General features: G+C 45.4%; 1 protein-coding gene across 5 annotated transcripts in view; it reads right to left on the reverse strand.

Annotated features, from left to right (window-relative positions):
* ASAP1 (ArfGAP with SH3 domain, ankyrin repeat and PH domain 1) overlaps positions 1 to 19916 on the reverse strand; it is a 311003-nt gene that overhangs the window by 97133 nt on the left and 193954 nt on the right. For all 5 annotated transcript variants that reach the window (XM_042923771.1, XM_042923770.1, XM_042923769.1 and 2 more), the window contains 2 exons: positions 1390 to 1464; positions 870 to 919 (listed from right to left, as the gene is read on the reverse strand). In XM_042923771.1, coding sequence (XP_042779705.1) covers positions 870 to 919; positions 1390 to 1464 — 125 coding nt within the window. The remainder of the gene's footprint in view (positions 1 to 869; positions 920 to 1389; positions 1465 to 19916) is intronic.

Consider the following 19916-nt stretch of genomic DNA (forward strand, 5'->3'; position numbering starts at 1 on the left):
ACCCCGAATTTGTTTTTCTTTTGTTGGTGTTTTCATTCTGCTGTTACTGCTGTCTCCAGAAATGCTTTTATTCTCTCATGGTGACAGCTATCCAAGTTTACAGCCAACCTTTTTTATTAAGTGCTTTTAAATATACTTCTCCTCCCACCACACCTCCTGATAATACAAATGTCTTCGAGTAGCGATAAAGGAAGATGGTCTGACTCGTACGGCAGGAAGGTGAGCCAGGCCCACACCATGCATCTCGTGTGCGTTATTGCCACAGTCCCTGCAACAACCCGCCGGGCGGGCCCGCCGTGCCCGTGACGCGTTGCTCCGGCTCAGGGGCCACACAGACCCTGGGGAAGGCAGCGTGACACCGCCCAGCTCCATGACCTCCTGTAATCCCTTCAGTCTCTCCAGGCTTCAGTTCCCCAATCCACAACCAGACGGTGAAGTCACGGTGTGGCGGTCACGCAGGTAGAACACGGCGCACAGGCCCCGGCGGGCAGAAGGAGATCACAAACGCTAGCTATGAATTTTTATCGTTTCCTAATTGCTATGCAGGAATGTAAGCAGCCTACAGTTATATGCTAGCTGTAATTAGAGAAAAGTTGCAACGGTCAGATGGACAACTTGATAGTCAGCGTCAGCAGCCACGGGCTCACAAATTTTTGGGAGTTAACAGCGCACCTCCCTCCTCCTATGACGAGGAGGAGTCATAAACACCTCCGGTCAGGTCAGCACACCCGGGCTCTTAGCCTTTACAAGGAGGTACTCAACGAGTTCTTGTCCAAAAGAGATCAGGTAAGAGCTCTGTCCTTCTTCTAGTTAACTTTTTCTTAAGAAATGAACAACTATAAAAAACAAACAAACAAAAAATGACTTACAACTTTGTCTCATAGTCTTTCCAAGCTTTGTCAAACGGCTTCTTGAGATCCTTAGGAAAGAGAAAACGAACTTGAGACTGGATTCACTTTTGCTCAAAGGCAAGCAAACAGTGCGGAAATAACATGGCAGCGAAAATGCTTTCCTCTAAAGGACGCGTGAAACAGGACAGACTCTCACGCACGTCACAGCGTGTGTCGTAGACGAGGAGCCTGAGCGAGCGGGAAGGGCGGCCTTCGCTGCGATGCCCGCGGGGTGGCTGGTGGCGCGGCCAAGGCTCAGCACAGACTCCCCGCAGCCCCGTGGGCTCTCACCGATAATCCGGAAAGGGCCTCATCTTATTCCTCAGTCAATAACACTGTGTGAAGCGGCACATCTTTTCCAATGATCATTTTCCAAGTAGTTTTTATGCTAGAAATGTTCAGAGTGCCTTTCAAATGCAAGTAACGCTATGATCTTTAAAGAGGGGGGAAAAATCAATCCTTTCCAGTTAAAGTGAAAATCAAATTTCTGAACACTTACTCCTTTGACTCCCTTCAGGTCTCCTTTCAACAAGGAGTCCAAGGTGAAGATCACATTGTGGCTCAGACCCTGGAGCTGGAAAGTAAAGCAAACACGGAAGACGGTTAAAAAAGGAAGTGCGTGCAGAATAACAAAATCAGCTACTGTGGACTGGACACTTTGCACACAGCAGACTCTGCGTAAGGGCTTTCACGCACCATCTTGCTGACCCTGCGCACCGCCCCGAGGTTAGGCGGCAAGACCAGCCCCCCCCACCCCCCACAGCAGGTGGGAGCCACACAACTGGCTTCTATTACTCCTTTTCGTACGCTTCTTCGGCATCTGTCACTATCTGAAATGACCCAGTGTGTTTATACGTGCACTCTGTCCCCCACCAGAACGTAAGCTCAGTGAGGGCAGGGACCATGACTGTCCCACTCACTGTGTCCTCTCTGTGCCCAGATCCATTAGAAAGACAAGATACAAGTGCGGGTTTCTCACTGTTCTGAGGCAGTGGCCTGAGTCTCCTTGATGTTAAGTTGGAACAAAAAGGGGTCTACAGAGGAGAGGGAGACGGAGCTGGCACCCAGCTGGAGACGGCGGGGCAGGGAAACCAAGGGAGGGACAGGCAAGCAGGGAAAGAGTGTGCCGAACAAGGACCGGGAACAGTGAATGACACGGACCCGTAGCACTGTGGGGAAACCGGGTCTAGTCGTGTGGAACCAACACTACAGGGACCTGCCGAACCAGGTCACAGCCGGCGAGGTCGGTGGGCTCCCTCACTCAGGAAATAATTTTACTCCCGTGCAAGAGTGTTCTCATTTGTCACTGCAGCCAGCCAGTCACCCTTCCATCAATCACTTACCACGTCCTTGTTCTGTGACACCCACCACGCTAGCGGCTGGCCAGGTGAAGGTGAATAAAACACCGTTCCTGCCTCGAGCGAGCTCACACCCCAGGGACAGAGGTGGTCGCCGTATGCAAACCCACTCTGCCACATCGCGGTATTACAAGTGCCGTACAGAGGCGGAGGGAGAGAGCGGAGCGAGAAGGACCCACGTGGACACCTGCAGGCTTGGTGCGGGACCCTGGGCGCCCCCTAGATAACCGGGGGACGCTACAACCTGCCGCAGACAGCTGCAGTGAAGGGGTTAATACACCTCACAGTGCTAGCTTGCTCCCACACACTTAGCAAGTGCTGAATACATATCTGTTTTCAAAATCCAAAGGGACGTTAGAGAAGAAATAAGAGTAAGGCAATGTGGGGCGCCTGGGTGGCTCAGTCGGTTGAGCATCCGACTTCAGCTCTGGTCATGATCTCACGGCTTGTGAGTTCCAGCTCCTGCGTCGTACTCTGTGCTGACAGCTCAGAGCCTGGAGCCTGCTTCACATTCTGTGTCTCCCTCTCTCTCTGCCCCTCTGACGCTCACGCTCTGTCTCTCTCTCAAAAATGAATAAACATTAAGGGGCGCCTGGGTGGCTCAGTCGGTTGAGCGTTCGACTTCAGCTCAGGTCACGATCTCGCGGTCTGTGAGTTCGAGCCCCGCGTCAGGCTCTGGGCAGACGGCTCAGAGCCTGGAGCCTGCTTCCGATTCTGTGTCTCCCTCTCTCTCTGCCCCTCCCCCATTCATGCTCTATCTCTCTCTGTCTCAAAAATAAATCAGTGTTAAAAAAAAAATTAAAAAAAAAATGAATAAACATTAAAAAATTTTTTTTTTTTTTAAAATAATAAGGCCACACGGAACAGACAGACACCTTCTCCCAACTCCTGCCTACTGCTCTCATCCTGGGCTCCCTGTGGCTCACCATTCCACCTCTGCCTCCCGGCTTCCAGTTTCCACGCAAGAGAAGTTGTCCAGGGCACATCACCAGAGGGCTTGGATCAAAAACAACCAACTCTCTCTTCTTTCAAAGACAAAGAGATTCTGAATACCGAGACGATTCTATCTGTGCAATCTCGCTACCCCCTGCTCCCCCACCCACAGAGAGATAGCCTGGCTGGCAGGTGCCAACAGTGAGAGAGCCACGGATTCGGAGTCTGTGTTCTGTAAGGTCAAGGGCATTGGTTCCTGGGGAGTGGGGTGAAAAACATCTTAGCTATTACAATGGCTGTGGCTTTCCAAAGGGCCAGAGTATATAAACTTGATACAGAGTATATCTGTGGCATTAAAACTTCAAAGTTTAGTTTAAACTTTCTAACTTCCTCCCTTCCTCCCTTGCTTTCTCTTTCTCTCTTTCTTTCTAAATGTTTATTTATCTACTTGTAGGGGAGGGACAGAGAGAGAGGGAGAGAGAATCCCAAGTAGGCTCTGCACTGTCAATGCAGAGCCCAATGCAGGGCTCGAACCCACAAACTGTGAGATAATGACCTGAGCCAAAATCGTGAGCCACCCAGGTGCCCACCCCCCCAAATATCTTTAAAAAGACTCCTTGGGATGGGGTGGTGCAGTTTTCAGGTAATAATACCGTTGAAAAACACCGGCTGTGGGTATGAGATGGGGAAAATAAAGATGAACAGGACTCACTCTCAGCCACAGATGAAGCTCCTTCCTGAAACATAAGCCTCCTGCATCCTGCTCTCCTGCGGGCCTCGGAGGTTTGTGTGGATGGTGGTAAGCGAGGCAGGGGCCAACCAGCCCTCCACTCGCCAGGCCAGTGCCTACCTCTCCTCGATTCGTAGAAATCCTTAATCTTCTTCAAAACATTCACCATCCCTCACCATGCACGTATCTGTTTCCTCATTTGTTTGCTGTACCCTCAGTTTGAACGCAAACTCTCCAAGGGTAGGGTCTGCATGTTCACTGCCCTATTTCCAGAATTTAGAACACCGCCTGGCACAGAGTAGGTGCTCAATAAATATTTGTAGAATACAGGAAATAGAGAATCATGTGAGCACAAGGTTCCTCTCTATAGGATTTATTCTGACGGGAAGCTTAGGACTTGTCAATAAGGGACGAGTTAAATAAACTACGGAAGTTCTAAACCGTAGCCATAAAACTGAGAAAGTTCTTTATGTGTAACTTTGGAAACGGCTCCAAGATAAATTGTTACATGACAAAAGCAAAGTATAAAACAGCATTCACAGCATACAAAGTTCTGTATGAAAAGAACAGGGGCGCCTGGCTGGCTCGGTTGGGGAGCACACAACTCTGGACCTGGGGTTGTAAGTTCTAGCCCCAGATGGGATGTAGAGATTGCTTAAATACATAAAACTTTAAAATATTCTAAAACAAACAATGAAATGACAGTGATTATAAACCATTTTTAACGTCGTCCTAGAATCAGGCTTTTCACCAATGCCTCAAATCCTTTGTGAAATGAAGCAGGAAAAAAAAAATTGTTATGCCATTTTGGTCTGAGGGCTACATTACAAAATAAGAATGAAAAAATTATGAAACTGTGGTTAATACTGAACGTGGGGGTTGCGCGGAAGGAAAAGTCCCTCAAAAGCCATGTACTGACCACACAATAGACACACACTGTAACCTTTCAGTGCCGTCGTCGGGGTTGGGGGGGGGGAGGGGGGGCTGCAGTGGCACTGATGGAAAACCCCAAGAATTAAGAATTTCTTTGTGGTTATCCACACACATACTCTTGGGGGCTGATAAGAAACCGAGAAGGCCAAACATTGTGTATTTATGAATTCAGAATCTTCCCAGGATGAGCCTGGCAAAAGGCCCCAGGAAAAAAATCTTTCCCCACCTTACTTCCCAGGAAAAAGTCGGTTAATTTGCAAAAACCGGCAAAGGCAATGGTTTTAAGGAAAGAGCGAATAGCAACTCTCTGTCATTATGAAGATGCAGAGAGATGTCAAAGAGAAAACAGACTACTCTCGAGAGAAGGAAACTTTTGAGAAATATTTATCAAGAGGCCAAAATTTCCTTTGCTGCAGATCTCAATGAAGAGAAGGCCTATTTTCTCCGACACTGGAAGGTACTGCGACAGCGATGGATTACATGACCTCACAGTTGTAGGGTTCTGTGACTTTCCTGCTTTTTTATTTTCCAGTTCTTTCAGGAATCCTTCTCACAGCCTAAGCAAAGCTTGCAAACGAATACAAAAGCACCTCCAGGGCAACCACGAGGAGGCCAACATAAAAAAACGAGTAGAAAGACTTCCTGTATCACCTTCATTATCCTCAGTGGATTTTTTGAAAGCCTTTCAAATCTATTATTTCCCATTAATTTTACTAAAATTCTATTGATTGCATTTCCATTTACTCAACTTCCAACCTATGTCCTTTCCTTTAATGATAAAGTTGAATTAATGTAAGTTCTTTACACAAGCCAAGATAACAGGACGATGAAGGATATGTTTTTAAGAGCACCTCTTTTTCCATTTTATTAAGCAAACACATTAGAAAGCATTTCAGGAGTGGTGTTCGGGTGCGGTAAATGTGTCTGCTTTCCAAACAAACTGCTTCCTCACCAAGTGGAAATTTCCTCTGTGAGTATATACGTATATCAAGCCCAACGAGAAACCTGGAATAAAGACAGGAGGAGGCTGACGTGTGTCCTTTCATTATGCAAAAGTGATTTGTTTAAGCAAACAGACTGTAATTAATACTGGTTTTGATCACAATAACCCCCTATTCCTTACAACTTGCTCAGACGCTACCAGACATGAGACAAACAGCTCCCGTTAGAGAGGACTTCGGGACGGCTTTCCTCTTTGTATCCGCTCTGATTTTTCTCTAAACCCCTTAGAGTTTTACCACAAAACGACATGATCTCATTCTTTATGATTCATCACCTGTCTTTCTTCTCTAGAAGGTATGCCTCTTAATTAAGGGGGAAGCATCTCATCTGTTTTGTCCACTAACCGACCAGGTCCCAAAGCTGGAGTCAGCAGGCAGCTGCCGGTGGCCACGCTGCACTGTGGTTTCTGGCTCGCCTGGGGGCCTGCAACCCGGGGGACTGTGCCACCCTGCGGGAGCACAGGCCTGGGGGACAGTGACTCAGCAGCATTGCAGTGGGAGCGCAGCACGGCTCTACACGTGGTGCCCTGCCCCCACGGCCCCCACATGCACACGGCACCGTATCAATGAGCGGGGACATAATTTGCTTGCTTTGTCATCCTGCGTTAATCCTGACGTTCCTACCTTACTGCCCACCGGTTCTCTCTCCTTCCCCTCTACAGACAGAAAGTAAGGCTAATGCAAATCTGCTGACTTGCTCAACACATTGGAAAATCCAATTAAAATAATGAGCCAGCTCCCAGCAGTTAAGTCTTCGATTCCCTGGGATAAATTAGATATTCTGTCTAGTGTGTTAACTCCTTCATGGCGTACTTATGCACCTTCATGGCGGTGCCCGGTTGTGGTCAGGCAGTTTCCAGGGTGTTAAGATACACTGGAAAGAGTTCTCAGCAGGAGCTGAGAAGGCCAGAATGTGGCCACTCATTACTATTGGCCTGGGGACTTTGGGCAAACCGTTAACCTGACCGACTCGGTTTTCTGATTTTAAAATGGGTGTCCTGGCACCTTCCTCCACTAGCCAAGGCTGGTGCGACAGGATCAGGGAGAACGGATGCCAGCGGAGCTCCCACTGGGTAGGAGGCCACAGGGCTGCCTGCTTTATCCGGCTGCTCCGCTGGCTGCTCCCGAGAACCCTCAAGGTGGTATTAACGTGTTCAAACACACTCAGCCAAGTGGACGGGCCAAACCACAAGGCAGGGCTAACTCCCAAGTCAGTGAACTATTTACAGCATTATCTTCTTGTAGGTTATCATAATGTGCTTTTTAAAAAAGTTATTTCTTGAGAGAGAGAGAGAGAGAGACTGGGAGGGAGAGGGGGAAAGAGAGAGAGAGAGAGAGAGAGAGAGAGAGAGACAGATCCCAGGGCCATGAGATCATGACCTGAACCGAAATCAAGAGTCAGACACCCAACCGACTGAGCCACCCAGGTGCCCCCAATTATCAGAATGTTTCAAAGATGATAATATACTGCATACACATACAGACTATTATTAGCCATTACCGACCTACTAAACTAAGCTTTATTGTATTCGGTTGCATATGCTTCAAGGGGAAACAAAGAATACTGCTTTGAGGGCACTTACAATTCCCACGCAGATGAGACTTAACGTTCCCACCTCACCCACTGCTCAGGCATTTGTAACAGTTTACACTTCACAGCTGCTGGAGTGCCCAGCACTCACACGATCAACAGGCGGCACAGACTTAGCCAAGCGTGTGCCTGGACAAGTCATTCAACCTTTCAGAGATTTAGAGATTTAGTCATTCAACCTCTTAGAGATTCAGTCTCCTTCCTTATAGTGGCAATGATAAGGCTGCCTCCATACGGTGCTGAGGGTGTTGCTGTGTAGATGCCGGGTGCTATGCGTGCAAAACGCTGCACAACACAGACTCTTAATAAAACGTAACTAGGTTTACTGTCTCACACTTGAACAGCTCAGCCGCAGTGGCGGAAAAAATACAATGATGGCATTTTGGATACTGGACTAGGTCTTTTGAGGCTGGGACGGAGGTTGGCAGGACTCCCGAATGTCCTTCATGTTGCACCACATTCCCTCCAATGCTTCTTGTTTCCCTGCCTCATCCCGCAAGGGAGTCTCTACAAACTGTAAGGTAATGCATCCCATTATATACCATGCTCTAATCCAGGCAAATCAGCCTGAATTAGAGTTATTAAAATGACAGATGGTACTGTGTTTAACGTATGTTACCTAAAGTTATTGCTCACAACAACTCAGTAAGATGTATCTTAGCCTCACCCAATTGAGGAAACAGGCTCAGAGAGGTCAAGTAACTTGCCTAAGGTCAAACAGTGACTAAGCGGATGGTCAGAGTCTTAATTAAGGTTTTTACTGACTCCAAAGGCCATCCTCATTTCCTGAGTCCTGTCGTTCCAGTGATCTTTTAAAACGATTATCAGATCATATTACTCTCCTGTGTGAAACCCATCAATGGCTTCCCATGGACTGGATTCAAATCTAGCCTCACAATGTTAAGTCTGGCCCTGGCAACCTGTCTGAAGCCCCTCTACCCTTTCCCCCCCGCCCATCAACCATGCCGGCCCTTCTTCTGGTTCTTGATTCATCAAGCTCTCAAGCATATACATGCTTTACCATCAGTCTGGAACAGTCTTCCGTTGGCTCCTGGCAAAGAGCCTCCTAGTCTAGGCTCCATGCCTCCTCCTCAGTGAGGTGTTGAGCACATTTCTACATAGGTCTCTCCTCTCTGATCTCCCCTGAGTCTTAACTAGGCAGAATAGGCTCACTTTCAGAGAACAATGCATTTGACAAGCATTTGACTGTTTCTTTAGTGTCTAGAGCAAAGCTTCTTGAAGGCAGGAGCTATGGCTGTTTCACCCACCACTGTGTTACATCCAACCCCTAGCAGAGTGTAGATTCCTTAAATAAAACGCGTGTTGACTGAGTAAATGGCTGAACAAATGAATTCCTCTCCACACCAGAAAAGTTATTCTGAGACTCAGAAGTATTATAGAATGTGAACGAGTTCTGGTCTTCCCGGAGCACTCTGCACTTCCAGATTAGAAGTCGGGAGGTGACGGCGGATTTAGGAGAGGGACGGGAGATGAGAACTGCTCCCACTATGTGGTTGGGGGTGAAGGACCAAAGGTACCTTCCATCCAGCAGCTGCCTGGCTTTGACAACTGGAGAAGAAGAGTGTTCTAGACCTGAACCTGCTTCCACCTGGCTGTGTGGGTACAGGCCGGTGGCTTCTCATTTCTGCCACTGATAAAACGAGGTCTACAAGGTCTCTAATATACCTTCCAGGGACAGTACTCTCAGAGCCTAAGATGAGATACTGAGATACGACTAAACACACCAGAAAGAAATCCAGGTGACCTGGGTGAGAAAAGCCAGAGGGAAATGCTCATGCTGTCTCCTGGGCAGGATGTGGCCCCGTCCCCACCCCCAAGAGGGTCTAGGCTCCTGATCCCATCTCAACCATGGTAGTTCTGTTTTAAAAGGCTGTATGTTTCCAAGTAAGCAAAGATCCGAGGCTACAGTCTTCCTTTCCAAAACAGGAAAACATTTTCAAAATGTATAAACAAGTGAAAAATCAGGTTATAAAACAGCACTTAGTATGAAACCAATGTGGTTAAAAAATTATGACAATAAATACACATATAAGAAAAGATTTATAAATAGGAATGAGATTAGAAGATACAGATAGACAGGGGCACCTGGGTGGCTCAGTCAGTTGAGTGACGGACTTCAGCTCAGGTCATGATCTCACGATTTGTGAGTTTGAGCCCTGCGTCAGGCTCTGTGCTAACAGCTCGGAGCCTGGAGTCTGCTTCGGGTTCCATGTCTCCTCTCTCTCTGCCCCTCCCATGCTCATGCTGTCTCTCAATAATAAATAAATGTTAAAAAAAAGAAAATTAAAAAAAAAAAGAAGATACAGATAGATAGATCTCAACCCGTAAACAGTGAATTGTAAGGTTATCAGTGACTTTTATTTCAGGGTTTTTTCCCCTGTATTTCCTAAGTTTTCAGCAATGAACTGGTATTTTTTATTCAGAATAGTATTAAAAAGAAATATGACACAGAAACACAAGAGGGCGATATAATCAACCAGCAATTTATTTCTCACTCAACTTGTTATTTGACGTATTAATACAACATAGAAACCAGACGGCAGGTATAAAAGTAAAAATAATGAGGGAGTGAATCTGGCAGGAAAAATGACAGCTTCTCTGTAACATTAGGGAATTCTATACCTCTGTCCAGAGTGACCGTCCTTCCTCGTGGTCTCCCAAGTGTGGTCTTGGGAACAATAGTGTTTGCATCAACCAGAACTTGTTAGAAATCCAATCTCAACCCTAATTAACCAGACACTCTGCGGGTGGGGCCCAATGGCCCAGGCTGAAACCAGCTCTCTAGGCGTGATGGGTAGGGTGCAAGGTCCAGTTGGGGCATCAACTGCTTTACACTAACAGCAGCTGTCCAAAGTCAAAGGGGAAGGAGAACCCAAGTTCCTTTAGAGAAGGAACACCTGCAGTCAACACATGGAAATCGCCAAGGCACAGTCACCACGAAAACAGAACAGAGGTGGGTCTCAGCCATAATTACCAGGAGAAAAAGCACAGGAATGACTGCTCTGGGTGGCTTGGGGAAGACCTAAGGAAAAGGGGAACCAAATCAAACCATGACGTTACAGACCTCAGGAACCGACAAGACTGAATTTGGCAGAAAATACAGTTCTACTGGAAGTTTCACAGAGAAAAATGGGTAGGCGTAGGAGTATCTGGGAATAGGAGAATTCCTTAACGTAAAATAATGCAATTATGTTTTGTCTAATTCCATTTAAGTAAATGAGGGGTTAGATTTAACATCATCTCCTACATCAAGGATGAAAATGAAAGCACTCTTTTTTTCTTTGTACGATCTGCAGCATCTGACTTCATCTGAGGATAATTATAACAAAAGGGGGAGCGGCTACGACTTGTAAGCCCAAGACAAACGGGGAAGCAAAAGGAAGAAAGGCCTGGGCAGCTGGGCCTTGGTTTGAAGAGACATCTCGGCCCTAACGATTTCTCTACTGTGCTTGAAACGATTAATCGGCTGGTTCACGATCAACTTTCAGACCCGTAATTTCATTTCCACGCACGTCATCTACAATTTGCTATGTTTAAACTAGAACCAAAGCCTACGGTGGGTGACATCGAATTACATTTTCCTTGCCTTCACCGAACATCTTTATCACACACTTGTATTGTTTGACAACAACACGCTTTTAAGCACTTTCCTGACAAATTAAAAAATTTAACGAAATAAGTGAGTGCAAGCACTCGGGGCCCACCACGTACGACACCAGGAGGACACAGGCATTTCTTACTGTAGACACTGTGTTCATTTAACTGGTAGAAAAGCAGAGAAGCAGTGCCCTCTTCGCCTGGACTGCCCCACTCTGTCTGCTTGGTCCACATCTTGTGCTTTAATTAAGACTCACTTTGCTCCACCCTCACTGAAAATGTTAGAACTCAAATAATTTACCTCAACGGTGGCTGTAATATTCACCACCGGTTGCTATAGTTCCAGGCCAACCTTGCAGAAAAAAGAAATCTTGGATATTATGCCTGTGATGCCAAATGATGCCAAAAAAAGGTTTCTCTACTTGCAGGCAGCAAACAGCAGGAAGTCTAAAAAATCTGGTCCCATCCCCATGTCCATCCTTCCTTATAAAATGAAGTGCTTGGGGCGCCTGGGTGGCTCAGTCGGTTGAGCGTCCGACTTCGGCTCAGGTCATGATCTCACGGTCCGTGAGTCCGAGCCCCGCATCGGGCTCTGTGCTGATGGCTCAGAGCCTGCAGCCTGCTTCTGATTCTGTGACTCCCTCTCTCTCTGCCCCTTCCCTGCTCATGCTCTGTCTCTCTCTGTCTCAAAAATAAATAAAACCATTAAGACAAATAAATAAATAAAATAAAATAAAATAAAATAAAATAAAATAAAATGAAGTACTTTAGTGTAAACTATTAAAAGAGTCTGTATAAGCAGTCTGTTGAACGGAAGTAATCGTCAAGCTCAGCACAGAGCTTGGAACAGAATGGACACTTAGTAAATACTAGCTAAGTCAGGACCACAATTTAGAAAATCTTGGGGGCGGGGGGGGGGGGGGGGGGAACAAAAACCTGAGGTACAGACTTTCACCTGACTCTCTAAATATCAAATGTATCAACCAAAGCTTAATGCTGTTTAATGCTTCTATTTAAGGAAACATGCATCTGCAAGCCTAAGAGAATAGTTTTATAAATATCTATTAATTATTTATGGCCTAGTTCAAGGGTGTCTCTTCTGGGAAGCCTCTTTTGATGTCCTTGCTTTCTGGGTGAATAAATGAGGGAGTGAATGAATAAATGATTCTGCCTCTAGTGACCCAGCTTGAGAAACGAGGGAACAGAAACGTGAACTCAGTTTTATCTGACTTCAAAGTCATGCACTCTGCCAGCTCTCTGAACTTTCAATGGCTTGACACGGCTAGACAACCAGTCAATAAAAGGGCCTGTTCATATTTAGTGGAAGATGTAAGCTGCTAGTTCAAGACTGGATCAGCAAGGGGTTTCTTCATGTTAAACCTAATGGTACCAAAAGGCACCAAAGGGTATAATCTTAAAGAAGCAAGGTATAAAGAAGCCACCAGCTTAAATAATCAGAAATTACACACTGAAATGTAAATAAGAAATAAATTCTAGAAGAACAGATATAAAGTGGAATAAAATTAAAACAAATAAACAGCAACACATGAAATGGATCACCTGATCCAGAAAACGTCTTGATCGGTACGTCTCAAGGTGGTTTCATGGGAAGTCAAAGCTCCTTATACAAGAATGTTTGTGATCAAGGAAGTTTTAAAAAACAGTGAACTGGTCAGGTCTCTAATAACAGGATATCTCCAAGTCTTTAATATACAAATGTATACTGTAAATCTCCAAGGGCAATATGTAGTGCTTTTCAATCCAGAACTCTTGTCAAAGAAGGTGGCATGGGGGGCGCCTGGGTGACTCAGTGGGTTAACTGTCTGACTCTTGATTTCGGCTCAGGTCATGATCTCACAGATTGTGAGATCGAGCCCCACATCAGGCTCCACGCTGTCAGTGCTTGGGATTCTCTCTCTCTCTCTCTCTCTCTGCCCCTTCCCTGGTCACATGCACACATTCTCTCTCCCTCTCTCAATAAATAAATAAATAAATAAATAAATAAATAAGCGAACAAACAAACTTAAATAAAAAAAGAGGGCAGCATGGGATTAGTATTTCAGGGAAAACTTGTGGGAAAAGGCATCTCAGGCCCTGATACTCGTGTTCCCAGACAAGAGGGAGTTAGATGCACTGGGCCCAGCACGGCCCCTGCACACAGTTGCACAGAGTATACAGAGCTCAAAGCATCAATCTGGCTTATTCAAGTGGTGCCTGAAACCCAGCCACACTCCCCTCACAAATCCGTGTTCCCTGGTGCTGGCTGACATCGGCCCAGAGGAAGGTGCCCTAGCTGGGCTGTGGTACCTGCCCAAAAGTCTGGGTGTGGAGTGGGTTGCCTCATTGGGAGGCTACAGGAAGCGGAGGTGAGGAGAGACTCGGGGGCGACATTCTGCAGAGGAATCGAAACCCAGTTCAACGGAGAACACTTAATGTGAGGCAGGGAGAGGAATGGCAGAGTCCAGGTAAGATAAGAGGTCAGGCCGGACACGGAGAACGGGAAATCGAGGAAGAGGGGGAGAGGTCAGAGGCGTGAGTGTGAAGCTGACTTTGGCAGAATTCTCTGAACAAAGGAAAACATCCGCATTTGCTTTTCACAACAGGCTCCAGATCTGGGCTTGGGAAAGGAGCTCTGGAGGCTTCTGGGACCAAGATCATGCAGACCCAAGGCTAGCTACCTCCCAACAGTGTGCGCCTTACCCTTGTACAGTCTCTGCCACTCTTGTGCTTGCGGTCCTTTAAATCAACCTTTTTACTTAAATGAATTAAAAGTATGCTTTACTTTGTAGCCATAAAAGGATCCTGACACCTTGAGAGGGAGTCCAGTGTTCTTCAAAGCATGGGGGTCTGGAGGAGACCACCCAGGTTTGAATGATATCTACCCCAGCACTCTGTGCCTCAGTTTCCCCAACCGTTCAGTAAGGATAATAATGGCTACTACCGGGTAGGGTTGATGTCAAGAGTAACGAGGCAGAAATGGTAACACTCACCAAATATTCTATTTGCTCCCTTCTATTTCCTGTCCCCTGCCACTGGGGCTAAGAACACAGTTTAAGGTGGGGAACTAACACACCAGGGGAAGCAGTGACGAGCCTGCACGTGGTGCTCTCTCCTCTCCCCCGCCGTAGCAAACCCTGCAGTGATGGGCCCTTGGTCTCTGAATGACTTAGCGTGTGGAGCAGACCCCTTGGTAGACATGGGATGTGAGGAGGAAGGAACCCCTCCCTCTGTTAAGCCACGGAGATCTGGGGGTGAATTTACGACTGCCGCACATTCTAGCCCCTTCTGGCTAGTATAACACGTGAGTGCTTAAAACGGCGTCTGGGATATAGTCGGCTCACTGTATACACTACTGTTACCAGTATTATTTATATAAATAAAATTTAACCATAAGAATAATGAAAACTCCCGTCTGAAGACCCCGAGGGTGAGACCAGCTCTAGCTTTGTTTAAGAGAGATACTGATAAGCAAATATTAGGGGGCCCGAGCATTCCAGGGTGAATCTGAAGCCTTCCCCTCCATGCCCAGTCTTCTCTTACTGCTAATGAAACTTTCTCCTCCAACAAGTGACTGGTTTCCTTCTCCTTCCTCCACGCTGCTTGCTTTTCCTTCCTTCCCCTCTCACAGAACCACGACTCTCACACATAAGCCTCTGCTAGCATCGGGAAGCTGTTTTGTGAGTCTGTTTCAAGTGGAATAACACTGGACAGCCACAAACACACACATTTAAAACATTTTGAAAAGTGTTATTCACTGCATGCAAAATTCTCAAGATGAAAATTCAATCCTATTTAAAATGCATTATTTGAGGGGCATGTGGGTGGCTCAGTTGCTTAAGCGCCCACTCTTGACTTTGGCTCAGGTGGTGATAATCGTGGTTGTGAGACCGAGTCCTGAGTTGGGCTCCATGATGAATGTGGAGTCTGCTTGGGATTCCCTCTCTCCTCCCCCCCTCTCTCTCTCTCCCCACCCCCCACTCTCATCCGTGTACTCTCTCAAAATAAATAAACATTAAAAATGCATTATTTGAGGGGCGCCTGGGTGGCTCAGTCGGTTGAGCGGCCGACTTCGGCTCAGGTCATGATCTTGCGGTCCATGAGTTCGAGCCCCGCGTCAGGCTCTGTGCTAACAGCTCAGAGCCTGGATGGAGCCTGTTTCGGATTCTGTGTCTCCCTCTCTCTCTGACCCTCCCCCATTCATGCTTTGTCTCTCTCTGTCTCAAAAATAAATAAACGTTAAAAAAAATATTAAAAAAAATGTATTTGAACTTCCTATTTACACTCTTTTTAATGTTAATCCTTAAAAGAAAAAAAAGCCAAAAGAAAAATAAATCATTTTTAAATTCAGGCTGGGGATACCACAGGACTTCCGTATATTGGATGTATTTAAGACAAGGTACACCTGCATTGATGAATGTAAAATTCAATTTTTATATAGGGAATCTATGGTTTATACAATGAACATTATAGAATGAACCATACAACTATGGTTTATACTATGTAGCCTGTTAAAGATTTTTCCAGTTTTATCTATATAGTCCTAGACAGCCAACAGGCTTCAAATAAGGTTTGCAAAGCATATGTATAATAACAAGGTTTTTTTTGTTTTGTTTTGTTTTTTAAAGTCATTTGGCAACAAAACCTGATCTAACGTGAATTCAGGTGGTTGTAAGCTCTGACCTGAACTGAGGTGGCACCCTTCAGAGTCTTTTCTTACTTCATGTAAACATTCACAGGTTCCACTGCAGAAAACAGATTGATTGCATTTAATTATGAGGACCTGCCTGAAAAGTCATGGGGTGCTGGTGGGAGGGATGTTATCTAATATGTGGCATATGCACCCTACCACCACTCTGGAATCTGCAAAATTCTGAATTTTATCAGTTTCTCGTGTACAAATCTATAAAATTGTTTCAAAGGGCATGGTATATTATTAGTATTAACAGGAGTTAGAAGGGTAGAATTACCTTTATTTTATTTTGTCCCCTATTTCTCACATTTTTATAGTAAACATGTACAACTTTTACAATGGAAGAGAAAAAGGAAATCTCCTTCTTACCCACATGGATAGCTCTCACAATAGTAACTGCCAGGGAAGCCTGTCAGGACATGGGGGGATGTCTGGCAGATGAAATGCTAAAACCTTCCAATTATGGATGACTCTTCTGCAAAGAAGGTTGTTAAGTTGTATTCTATAATCCAGGGTACCCAGGGGCTACCAATGGACTGTTGAGCAAACTCACGCCCTCTACGTTTTTCAGTATTTCAAAGAACCTGAGAAATAATTGATTAGCTATAAATCTAGGTCCAACCTGTATATTTCTTAGCTATTCTCAGTTGAGGGGGAAGAAAAGAAAAAAAATTGAACACTAAACAAATCCTTAACTCGACCACATACCCTGTAGTTAGAGATTGCACACGGGAAATGCTATGTAGCTGGAGAAATCTTTCTTGTGCTTCAATAGCTCTGAAGCAATAACGGTCCTCTAACTGTTAAAAGAGAGACTGAGGATCTTTCGCAAGTTACAGAACTGTCCAGAGGCTCAGGGAAGAGAAGGCATGGACAGTCCTGGCTGGACCAGAATCCTTCTGGGCACCTCCTTTAAAAAGAGGATTTACATATATTTCCTAACACTGTTGCTGCACTGGGGGGGTTGGGGTACGGTTCAAATAGTTTACCTTACCCACTGAGAATCTATTTCAACCCACCAGTTACTCCTTTCCCGTTCCATTTGGTGGCTTGGTGATTAAATGGATGCAATTTATTGTTGACTCCTTCTTCTTCTTCTTCTTTTTTAGTCTTTATTTATTTTTGAGAGACAGAGTGTGAGCAGGGGAGGAACAGAGAGAGAGGCAGACACAGAACCCAAACAGGTTCCGGGCTCCAAGCTGTCAGCACAGAACCTGACGAGGGGCTCGAACTCATGAACCAGGAGATCATGACCTGAACCGAAATCACACGCTTAACCGATGAGCCACCAGGAACGGTGGCCTGCTGCTGGCCAGAAAGCAGATCTGGCACCGTTTAGCAAGCAATGCTTTTACGTCTTTCTTTCCAATGACTTAAAAAAAAAAAAAAAAAAAAAAAAAAAAAGAAAAAAAAATTGAACATAATTTAGGTTCTATGTATTTAATCAGATGAATAACAAAAAATACTTAGAAAAAGCTAAAACTCTAAAAGATCATCCTTTCTTTTCTTCCTTTTTTTTTAAACAAGCTGCATTGTAAAGAAAGCCTTTATCTACTCTATCTACATTAACTACTAAATGACATTAAAAGGAGAAGGAACGGAAGGTATAAAGGCATGGAAGCAAGAAATAGTTTATAATCCAGAAACAACAAGTGATTTGTTATGTCTGGAGCTGGCTTTGGTTACAAAAGCATCTTTAACAGGAAGAAGGATGAATTCAGAGAGACTGGTTAAGTCAACTAAAGAAATAGTTCTAATATATTTTTTTAAATGCTACTCTGTACTAAGCATATGCTTATGGACCAGATTATATGACACGTACTTCGCATAAAAGCCCAGGCACTTGTAATCTGGCCTCACACATCTTAACAAACATCAACAAAATACATCCTGTCCACATCGCACTGGCTTCTCTCCACTAAGAGGCAGCATTCCCTAGGCGTATTCACACACGACAAAGACTCCCTGCTGAGGGGAAAGAGCTCATCACTTCATGTTTTGGGAACAGTGACCACAAAAAGGACTCTGACTAGAGGGAGCAACTGAAAACACGGACAAAGACTGGTTTAGAAAACCTGTAAAAAAAAAGGGGGGGGGTGGGGGGCAAAGAAAGTGGGAGTACAGATCTGAGGGCATGGCAGAGAAGAGAGGGTTTGAGTTTTGCTCTGCACATTGGTTTCACATTGAAATTTTCATATAATGGTAGCTGTATCATTCAAGGCTTTTCCCCACTTTGTTTCCCTGACTACAATTCGATGATTTATACTTTAACTTTCCATTTTGGAAAAAATTACAGACTCAGCAAAGTTGCAAAAACAGTTCAGAGAGGCCCCCTGTACCCTCAGCGAGCTTCCCCCAAAGTTAACAACTTACGCAGACCTTACAAAGTTAACAGCTTACACAGGACATTATCAAAACCTGGGAAGCAACACTGGGATAAGACTATCAACCAGTCTACAGATGCCTGGTGGGGGAAAATTGAGAATCCAAAGAGAAAATTGTGGTTTCTCTTTTATATTCTCCTTTCCCAGAGATAACCATCACTGATACCTGGGCTTCTGCATACAGTCATTTTTTTACTATGCCTGTGTATGGCTCTGTGACATTTTACCACATGAACAGGTCAGCACAACCACACCACCACCAAGCCAGAGAACTGTTCCATCAACACAAAGGGACTCCCTCAGGCTACCCCTTTACGGTCATGCCCCTGACCCCTTCTCTAACCCCTGGTAACCATGGATCTGTCCTCCCTCTCGGATCGGTCCACCCCCTCGGTAGTTTTGGGTGACCTGGACTTCAATCAGAAAAATATACAAATGGCAATGTTACCTTGATGGATGTCACGCTTTTATGGAACTTGTTTTCATTTTAAGGTGTTAAAAGCACACAGGAAGCAAAAGAAAAACGACCTTCTGGAATGTACTTGGGGAGTCCCACCGGACAGTAAGTCCCGGGTCCTCCTCCTGCCGTAGCACCTGGGCTGCCATCAGGCAGATGTCCTGGCACTGGGGCAGGACAAGACTCCCCAGGGAACAAAGGCTGAACTGTCAAGGATGATCGGTTCTTTGGGAATGCACACCCTCTCAAGCTTCTGAATCTGTCATCCGTTCCAATGAGGGAGAGTGCAAATGCTCTAACGCCAACATTAAGAGAAATCTAGTGAAATACAAGTTGCTTAGAACATATGATTTCATCTATTTGGAGGAGAAGAGGTGCAGGAAAGAGGACTAGAAAGATAAACCCCAAGTATCAATGACAGTTATCTCTGGGAAGGGACACTATAAAAGAGAAACAGCAATTTTCTCTTTGGATTCTAAATTTTCCCCACTAGGCATGTGTTCTTTTTATAGTAAGAAAAGATACATAAATAAAGTCTCCTGCAGTGGCTATTAATGCCTCAGCGGTTTTAATATTAATGTAGCTTATTAATACGGTAATAGCCCACTGTGTGCGACTCCAGGACTCGGCAGCTTGCAAAGTTTCTCACCTGTGTGGTGTGATAATCCTCATATAAGAATAGGGCAGGTGGGCGCCTCGGGTGGCTCAGTCAAGCTTCCGACTCTCAATTTCGGCTCAGGTCACGATCTCATGGTTTGTGAGATCGAGCCCTGCATCAGGCTCCGTGCTGACAGTGTGGAGCCTGCTTGGGATTCTCTCCCTCCCTCTTTCTCTGCAACCGCCCCCCCCCCCCCCCCCGCCATATGTGCTGTTCTCAAAAATAAATAAACACTCAAAAAAAAAAGAAAGAAAGAAAGAAAAAAAGAATAGGGTAGGTAAGGAAGGTAACTCTTCCTCATTCTCCCAGTAAGGACATTCACGTTTGTAACTTAGGCAGTGTTAATCTATTCAGGGCCAGGGCCAGAATCACAGCAAAGCCTTTGATTTCTTATGCCAGGGGTCCCCAAGGCGTGGTACAGGCCCCTAGAAGTCCCAAAGGTCAATAGTACTTTCATAATAGCACTAACAGATTTTACCTGACTTTCCCACTGTTTATTTTTATTTTTTTTTTAATTTTTTTTTTCAACGTTTTTTATTTATTTTTGGGACAGAGAGAGACAGAGCATGAACGGGGGAGGGGCAGAGAGAGAAGGAGACACAGAATCGGAAACAGGCTCCAGGCTCTGAGCCATCGGCCCAGAGCCTGACGCGGGGCTTGAACTCACGGACCG

Source organism: Panthera leo, chromosome F2 (genome assembly GCF_018350215.1).
Source record: "Panthera leo isolate Ple1 chromosome F2, P.leo_Ple1_pat1.1, whole genome shotgun sequence".
Lineage (NCBI taxonomy): Eukaryota > Metazoa > Chordata > Mammalia > Carnivora > Felidae > Panthera > Panthera leo.